General features: G+C 36.5%; 1 protein-coding gene across 1 annotated transcript; it reads left to right on the top strand.

Annotated features, from left to right (window-relative positions):
- The first annotated feature begins 32 nt into the window (after nucleotides 1-32).
- styk1a (serine/threonine/tyrosine kinase 1a) lies at nucleotides 33-9,114 on the top strand. The gene is made up of 10 exons (XM_084422844.1): nucleotides 33-153; nucleotides 1,150-1,202; nucleotides 3,319-3,531; nucleotides 3,837-4,067; nucleotides 5,455-5,636; nucleotides 6,846-6,926; nucleotides 7,239-7,453; nucleotides 7,532-7,572; nucleotides 7,728-7,824; nucleotides 8,791-9,114. The coding sequence occupies exons 2-10, from the start codon at nucleotides 1,151-1,153 to the stop codon at nucleotides 8,984-8,986; spliced, it is 1,308 nt and encodes a 435-aa protein (XP_084278970.1). The 5' UTR covers nucleotides 33-153; nucleotide 1,150; the 3' UTR covers nucleotides 8,987-9,114.
- Nucleotides 9,115-10,012: the final 898 nt, after the last annotated feature.

Below are 10,012 nucleotides of genomic sequence, written 5' to 3'. Positions count from 1 at the left end.
CACGATGAACAACACTTATGGAACACAAAGAGATAGGACAGAGAAGATACTTTGGGAATAAAACACGGCAAAAACGGCCTCTGACAAGAAGGAAATTACCAAGTTTGGAAAATGAGAAATAGTTGCATTATTCTTCACACACAGAGATGACATGTAAGTTCATTTTTGTGTTTATAATATATATTAATATGCTTAAATTATATTACAATATACTGCATGATATATATGTGTGAAAACTTAGAACTCAAAAGAGTTAGAGGATTGACTGGTCAGTAAATTAAGCTTATCTACATTTTCACTGGTTTAATTCTAGATCAGTTATAGCAAGAATTAAATTCCACTTTATCCTGAGCTCACATTCACTCTTGTGTGTGATTGAATTTGTGGTGCGTCTGTGATGTAAAGACAGTAATGCAGAGGAACAGGTTGAGTGACAGTCTGGTAGATTAATACACAAGCTCAAATGCCACAGAAAGAATGTCCTGACAAAGGATGGTAATTTGTGTTCAAGGCATGACCTCATCACAATGTTTTTTTTTAATACTGTACAGGAACATACATTGATGTTCTGCATGTCTCTGGCAGTTTTATCTAAATTCAAAGCTTTTATTGATCACAAATTTGATTGTTGTGATGTTTTTTTTATGCTAGTGTTATGCATAGAGGCAAAAGCTTCATACTGTCATGATTTAATTATAACACATATTTAGCTGCTTATCAAATAAGATGGCACTTCATAAGTGATTATATATTTCAAGCTGAATAAATGTCAGATAAGTCCAAATTAACCAAATTTAGCTTGAAGACTTATATTAAAAAGCATTGTGAAAACATACAAATGACTTGCTCACTATACAGTATACACTAGTAATGTACAACATTTTCAGCAAAACATGCAGCAAACCACATGGGTAATCAATGTTGAACATTTACAGTCTAGCTGTATGTCAAAGAGAGTTGCCAAACTGCAGACATGCACTGCCTGATTATGCCAGAGATGTTATCCTTACACTCATAAAACCCATAAGCTGATGCATGAGAATAGTGTTGCACTTGAATTGCTGGACATCAGTTTACATATAATGTTTTGAAGTTGGTGCTTTGCCATATCTCATTAATAGTAGTAATATATATGTTTTCTTTTTACAGCATGTCTATTTCAACCAACACAACATTTCCATGTATACCAGGCTCTCTCTGTGGTAAGTGATGTGCTAGGTGCAATTTATTAGTTTTAGTCTCTCTTTCTACACTACCATTCAAAAGTTTAGTGTCAGTAAGATACTGGCCAAGTTGGCCAGACTGGAAAGGAGCTCTTTTTACCGCAGAGAGGAAAAGACAGACAGAGAAGACAACAGCGTTGTGGGGGCCTGAAAACGGGTTTAAAGGTGCACTGTGTAATTTTAGCGGCATCTAGTGGTGAGGTTACAAACTGCAACCAACAGAAGTTACGGTGGCCGATAGGAAAAGATGTCGTCGTCTGAGACAGCAGAGAGTAGCCAGTTAAGCAATGAGGTTTCTTTACAAAGATAACTTAAGAAATTATTTTTACTTAAAAGAACAAGCCGACTTTTTGGGACTTTAGCTTATTCACCGTATCCCCCAGAGTTAGATAAGCCAATACATAAGTCCAATCACTCCACAGAAGTAGCAGTGCTTCGCCTTATGAAAATTTAGTTCCCAGTATGTATATGGTTAGAAGATGGCTGTGTCTCATGTGACCTTGTTATTTGTACACGCTGTAACTATACAAATCACAACATGTAAATAGGAAAATGTTGGCGTTATTTTGTCACTTATTGGGAGCAGTATGCTAGCTGGAGCCATTTACCTCCAGTGTTTGTGCTAAGCTAGGCTAGCGGTGGGTGCGTCAGACAGAGTTACAGCACGCACGGGGATGAAAAGGGTATGTCTGGACTTATCTAACTCTGGGGGATATGGTGAATAAGCTAAAGTCCCAAAAAGTCATCGTGTTCTTTTAATTATTCAGTAAAACAATATGTTATTGCGCATATTATTGTAACTTGTTCATCATGGTGTCAGTGTTTTATTCGCTGACTTTAGCTAGCTTCTTTGCACGAAGAACAACATAGTGACGAAACGCACTCTGTAGAGCAGTTTGTCCGTTTAGGGCCACTGTAGAAACATGTCGGCGCATTTCAATGTTAGGGGACCCGTGGTGTATGTAGATAGAAATGGCTCATTCTAAGGTAATAAAAACATAACGGTTCATTATGAAAGGTTTATACATCACTGAAAACATAGTTATGTATATGATATTGAGTATATGATATTATGTATTATGATATATTCTGTCAACAGATCCTCCTAAATATTACACAATGCAGCTTTAAAAGTGCAATATTTTGAAAATGATAGTGTCATCGTCTCCGTAAACTACAAAAACACGAATTTGTGAAAAGAGTGACGTCACGTGCATGCGTATTACGTGTTCAGTCTATAGCTGCATAGTGTTTCTTTACAAAGTGACATCGCCAACTACTAGCCTGGCATGCATAATACAGTGTTGTTTTCATGAATTCATGTGAATGGGGATTGTTTTGACTATATTGTCGTCTGTGCGCGGAAAACGCAAAGGAAAAACTTTTCCGTATTGAGATTGTTGTCATGTAAATGTACCCGATGTGTCACAGCCATCTTTCAGAAAGGGACCAGAATGATCTAAGGGGCCGTTTCCATGCCATTTTCAATTAAAAGCAGAAAACTTTATGTATTTTGCCCATTCATTTACATAACAACAGTGTTTTAGGGTAGTGAAAATGCAAACTGTCGAAGTTTCAAAGTTCAAGTTTTTGAAAACGATACTGTTATTGTCTCTGTGTACACTACAAAAACATGAATTTGTGAAAACAGTGACGTGTTCACTCTACAGGCGCGTAGTGTTTCTTTACAAAGTGACCTCGCCAACTACTGGCCTGGCATGCACAATACAGTGTTTTTATTAGTTTTCGTGGATTTGTGTCAATGGGGATCCTTTTGACAACGTTGTCATCTGTACGTGAAAAAAACAAAAGAAAAACTTTTGTAGTACATTATTGTCGCGTAAACATTCCCTTAAACTGGAGCTTTAAAAACCTCATCATTCACGCCAGTGCAGCTGCAAACAATGAGGAGTGAGCACTGTGATGTCATTGGTGTAGAGCAAGTGGGAGGAATCTAAAGCAATCTAGCTTGAGAGGGTGATCAGGTGTCCAATTACATGACACACCTTCAACTTTCAACCTTCAAACATGCCAGCACATATCACAAATAAAATTCAGCTTTCTAATCCTATTGTGTTTTGTATTTTCTTTGCAGAGGTACTTTTTTATGAAGTGGAACTGATCATAATTCCAGTGCTATTTCTCGTGGCCTTTCTTGCCACGCTGATCATTTTGTTTGTGCTCAAATGCTCCCATAAGCCATCACATCTTTATGGACACCGCAGAAATGAAAAAGATGACACACAACACCATCATAACACATTCAGCCACCGTAACAGCAACAGACGGCACCTGCAAGGCATTGATGGTAGCTACGGCATCTGACTTTGTTACACACACCAAATACTCAAGTTGTTGTATTCTGTTTATTTAAAGGTTTTCAGTTTCATGCATGATCGCTATGTTTATTTATAAGCCTTCCTGGCCTTGCAGGATCGCTGTCTTTATTTAAAGGGCTTTCCCTTTATGAGTGATCGCAATGTTTATTAATAGATTATCTAGTTCATTAATTATCAAAGTGTTTATATAAAGGTCTTTCACACAAGTCGTAATATACACCAAATTCTTTTAACAATTTTTTTTATCTCTTAATCTTTTGATTTACAACAACAGCTCCGGCGGAGCTGAACCCAATGGAACATGAGATTATTCCCATGACAGCCCAACCTCACCATGACATGCAGAATTCCCAGCCTGCAGTACCTCAGGACACCACTGTGAGGCATCCGGGCACTATCCAGATGGTCTCTCCACTCGCCCCCACCTTCTCAGTGAAACAGGACAACTTCACATTGCACAGAGCTGTCATGGACAGCCAGCCAGTCACTTTACGAATGCTTAAAGGTAAGGTTGGATCAGTGTTATTCTAATATAATTTATAGTATGGATTCATATTTTTAGTTTTCATTCCAATTTTAGTTTAGGTTTTAGTCATTTTATATTTGAAATAAATTGTATTCGTTTTTATTAGTTGTCCAGCTATGTCTGTCTGATCTGACCTTTAATTTTTTTTTTTACTTAGTCTCAATCATCTCCCTAGTAGAGTAGTCAGGACACTGATCATGGGGTCGGTCATTTTAAGGGCTGTCTCAATTGCAAAATCCTTCCAGTGCATTGAAACATTCGCTCCCTGAAAAAAGTCCCACAATGCACCATGAAAGCAGGGAGCATCGATGCTCACTATATTTAGAATGTTGCTGGTTTGATTCTCTAAAAGGATGCAGAATGGATGGATAGACAGACAGGACGGATAAAAATAGGTAAGTAGGTAGGTAGATGGACAGAGAGATAGGTGGATAGATGGACATAGAGATAGGTGGATAGATGGACAGAGGGATAGATGGACAGAGGGATGGAGGGATAGATGGAGAGAGAGATAGAGGGATAGATGGATAGAGGGATAGATGGACAGAGAGATAGGTGGATAGATGGACAGAGAGATACACTGTAGATGGACAGAGAGATAGATGGATAGATGGACAGAGGGATAGATGGACAGAGAGATAGATGGACAGAGGGATAGATGGACAGAGAGATAGATGGACAGATGGACAGAGAGATAGAGGGATAGATGGAAAGAGGGATAGATGAACAGAGATAGATGGACAGGAGATAGATAGATAGATGAACAGAGAGATATATGGACAGAGAGATAGATAGATAGATAGATAGATAGATAGACAGAGAGACAGATATGTAAATAGATAGATAGATAGATAGATAGATAGATAGATAGATAGATAGATAGATAGATAGATAGATAGATAGATAGATAGATAGATAGATATGTAAATAGATAGATAGATGGACAGGTATATGGATAGATGGACAGAGAGACAGATATGTAAATAGATAGATAGATGGACAGAGAGATAGATGGACAGAGGGATGGAGGGATAGATGGACAGAGAGATAGAGGGATAGATGGATAGAGGGATAGATGGACAGAGAGACAGATAGATAGATGAACAGAGAGATATATGGACAGAGAGATAGATGGACAGAGGGATGGAGGGATAGATGGACAGAGAGGGAGGGATAGATGGATAGATAGACAGAGATAGATGGACAGAGAGATAGATAGATAGATGAACAGATAGATAGATAGATAGATAGATAGATAGATAGATAGATAGATAGATAGATAGATAGATAGATAGATAGATAATTTATGTATTGCAGTTCATAAACTGAACAATCTTACTTTCTACTCCAATTTTTCCCCATACAGAATCAGCCAATGCCAGAGAGATCCAGTCCTTTCTGGGGTTCTCCCACTTCCTTTCAGAGTTGGGATCGCATCCATCGCTGCCTAAAGTACTGGGGGTGGAGACTGTGCGCACACCCTTGACAATAGTGGTAGAACAGCTGGAACACGGAGACCTGCTGAGCTTCCTGTGGAGGTGCAGACAGGTACAGACTCGAGAGTAATGCTGTATTTTCAGTCTTGCAGGGGAAAAAGACGAAACTAGATTTCAGATGGCTAAATATGTCATAAACTGGCTTAACAAGTTTAGGTTTCTTTCCTGTTTGACATATTTCCTTTTGAAACAGGAATTTAGGTGTGAAAGGGGACTAATCTCTGTTTAGTTCACATCACAGACATGAACTGATACTATTTCAATGATAAAAAACAAATGGTATTGTGGAAGGAATATTCTTATCCTAAAGTTAATTGTATTGGACACAAATGCAAGATGAGATCTGTTTTCCTAGAAAAGAAAGAACAACGTTTTGATTTCATTTGATAATTATAAAATAAGTAAATAATGTTTTTTAAGTGCTTGTATATTTATAATATTTTAAATTATTTAATTGTGTTGCGGCTTTTAAATTACCATGTCTGTTAGCGTGTATGCAGAATCTTTATAGACACATTTTTATATATAAATAAATATATAAAATTTACACTACTATACAAAAGTTTGGGGTCAGCAAGATTAATAATTTTATTCAACAAGGATGCAGTAAAGTGACAGTCATTTAAAACTGTACAAAAAAAATCATGATTTTGTTTTTAATCAGTTTCCGTAAAAATAAATTAAAAAAAACAAACAAAAAAACTGCTAAACTGTTTTCAATATTGATAATAAGAAATGTTTCTTGAGCACAAAATAAGGATATTAGAAAGATTTCTGAAGGATCATGTGACACTGAAGATTGGAGTAATGATGCTTTTCCATCACAGGAATAAATTACATTTTAAAATATATTAAAATAGACAAAAAAGTTTTTAAATTGTAATACAATTTCACAATATTACTGTTTTTACTGTATTTTTAATAAAATGAATGCAGCCTTGGTGAGCATGAGACTTCTTTTAAAAATATAAAAATATTATACCGACCCCAAACTATAAATTACCTCAAATCTAACAGACCTGAATTAAAAGCCACAAAATTTTGATAGATAAACATGACATGTCTTGCAATTACTGTAAAATATTGACATTAAACTCTCTGAATGCCGTTGATCAGTTATTTGAGCTACAGGTCACCTGCGAATGAATGATGTAGAGGTTGTGTCATTACTGATGATCTCATTTGTAATGGATTGATTAAAAGTCAAAATGTAAGTTTAAACCTCACCTTTGTTTTGACTGACTGTAACCCTCTTTCACAGGATCACTCAGGTCAGGCAGCACCGTGTGACATGACTGAAAAACGAATCTTTACCATGGGCGCTCAGATTGGATCTGCTCTGGTTAGATAACAAATCAGCTTGCAAGATATACTGTATATAATCATATTGACAAGTCAGTTAAATCATGAAAACCTGCCAATGTAATTAAATGAATGGAGAGTTTTTATGAGCCACTCAATGCATGCTTTCAGTTCATACTGTGTCAACTTCATAAATCAAAACGAGCCCTTTACTTTGTTTGACTCTGGCATGCATTAATCATGGACAGTCATGAGCACTGGAGCATTTATGATTTTACAATGTAAGATAAATATAATGTCACACCCAAGATCAAATGTTCTTGTTCTGACACAACCGCTCTTGAAATTCCAGGAGTATCTTCATAGTAAGAATTACATCCATGGCAATGTGAGGGCTCAAAGTGTCCTGGTTGGTCGGGACCTGTCGGTCAAGCTGTGGGGTTTGGGTCCGGCATATCGCAGGCAAATGAGTGGAGGCTCTATAAAAGATGCGGAAGATATGGAAATGAGAAAGTGGCAAGCGCCAGAGGTGTTGGGAAAGCAACCTCTCCAGCAAAGCAGTGACATGTGAGTTTACTTTCAGTCAATGTTTTCTCAATCAATGTTATCTTTACATTGTATTCATTTCTATTTAATCCTCCATAGATGGTCCTTTGGCATTTTGCTCTATGAGATGGTGACTTTAGGTGAGTGTGCCTGTCATTCAATAAGACAAAAATCACTCTTATTAAAAGAGAAAGCTACAGCTGCATGGTTGTAGTTGGGTTCCACTTCTATGGAAAAAATTAACCAAATTGGTTAAGTTGTCTAAAGCTTTTTACCTCTTTGTTTCTAAACTCAGGAGATCCCCCCTTTCCCAACATCATGGCCAGCGAACTTCTGCAGCATTTACAGAGAGAGAACACAATAACCAAACCCCCCAACTGCTCCAATACACTGTATGTCACTTTACTCTCACACATAAACAATTTTATGTAAAAATCGTAAAGGTTACATCATAGACTTCTACTGTTTTTAGATAAAGCTAATTATAAATACGATAGACTCACCCTAACCATGCAAACACTACCCCTAAAGAATAATTCTTATTTTTAATTAATATTATTATTAAATTCTATAGGCTATTTTATACTATAGGATACCTCTCCACACATACCTTTAACTAGAGTTTAAGAAGAAATCTCCACAATGCCTCCCCAAGTCTGATCTCATTATGAACTCAAATATTTCTCATCAAATTCCCAAATTAATGGTCCACATCAATTTAGTTGCTCCATACAAATATACTGTATGTATATGTAAACAATTGTGTCATTCTCAGATACATTTCTTCTAAGACATTTCAGGACAAAACATCTAAAACAAACAAATAAATTAAACATAACTGAGATCTCTATTAAAGGGATAGTTCACCCAACAAGTACAATTCTTACATTCTTACAATTCAAGTACAAAGTTGTTCCAAACCTGTATGAATTTCTTTCTTCTGCTGAACACAAAAGACAATATTTTAAAGAATATGGTTGGGGCCCAATGACTTGCATAGTACGGATAATAAAAAAAAAAAAAAAAGACTGCCATGGGGCCAATCAACTGTTTGGTTACTGACTTTCTTCAAAATATCTTACTTTGAGTTTAGCAGAAGAAAGAAATTGATACAGGTTTGGAACAACTTGGGGGTGAGTAAATGATGACGGAATACTTTTTGGGTGAACTATCCCTTTAAGTCTCCTGAGAGGGACTCGCTATAAAAACAACAACTTCTGAGCCTGAGCAATATTTTCTATATTAAAGGACAACTATGTGATCAGACACTGTCTAAACTGTAAACTTATTAGTCAACACTATCTATTTTATTCTGATGGCCACTAATATGAACTAACAAAGTAACATTTGTTCTGTAGATATTCTATTATCGAGTCCTGCTGTCGATGGAAACCAAAGAAGCGAGTCTTATTGGCTGATCTGATCAGAAAGCTCCAATCAGGAGAGAGAAGCGCCAATGATCAGGCAGTGCTGCGAGTGTCTGAGCAGCTGGACATGGAGAAATACATGCGTGAAGCGGGCTACGGAGACTCCTTCAACTATGCTGCCGTCTAAAGTTCCTTTGATGTGTCACTCAACAGTGACAGATAGTGGCACACCTCTGTCAAATTTAAAGAACACTATAATCTTATAAAGCCTGTGTTATCCAGGACGTTACATTGGATAAAGGCATAAAGCTTAAAGGGATAGTTCACCCAAAAATGAAAATGCTGTCATAATTTACTCACCCTCATGTTGTTCCAAACCTGCATCAGTCGTTTGGTTACCGACTTTCTTCAAAATATCTTCTTTTGTGTTCAGCAGAAGAAAGAAAGTCATACAGGTTTGGAACAACATGAGGGTGAGTAAATGGACAGCATTTTCATTTTTGGGTGAACTATCCCTTTAATTGTAACGCAAATGAGAAGATATGTAATGTGGGCTATATGCACAAGTTGGAAGATTGTGCCATATACACATATGCATGAATATGCAGCGACAAAAGCTCGAATGTAAAATGTGTTAGCAGCATAATGAATACATCAAATTAAATTTACTTGGTCCAGAGTGTACAAAAAAACACACGCACCCACAAACAAACAAACGGTGTCTAGTAGCCTACTGGTGGTATTTATTTCGGATGGACTATATCGTACCATTATGTTGATCGGTATTCCTCTAATTCAAATAATAAGACTTTAAGTTATACTGTTGGTATATTGGTAACTGGAGAGTTTATTGCATTGTAATGATGTATATATTTAAAATACACTATTTATTCATGTTATTACATGTTAAGTTTTGTCATCATTAGTTTGTCAACAATTTGGTTTTCAACTTACTTGAACATCTTGAACATCTTATATAATAATATATAATAATAACCCTTCAATGATTTGGATTTTATCTGTATTTTGTCTAAATATGAAAGTTTCTCTTACCTGTAGTTAACCAGGAGCAGGCTTGATGACGCATTATTAGAGTGATCTGATTGGCTTCAAAGGTCACCTTTGATTATGATTGGTTAGTCTATTTACGCAGACTGATGCAAACGGATAAAAATGACCCTGCCTAATTTGGACATCCACTTTTTCCCTTGTA

Source organism: Rutilus rutilus, assembly GCF_951802725.1.
Source record: "Rutilus rutilus genome assembly, chromosome: 11".
Taxonomy (NCBI): domain Eukaryota; kingdom Metazoa; phylum Chordata; class Actinopteri; order Cypriniformes; family Leuciscidae; genus Rutilus; species Rutilus rutilus.
Note: the sequence above shows the minus strand (reverse complement) of the source record. Positions and strands in the feature narration are given on the sequence as shown.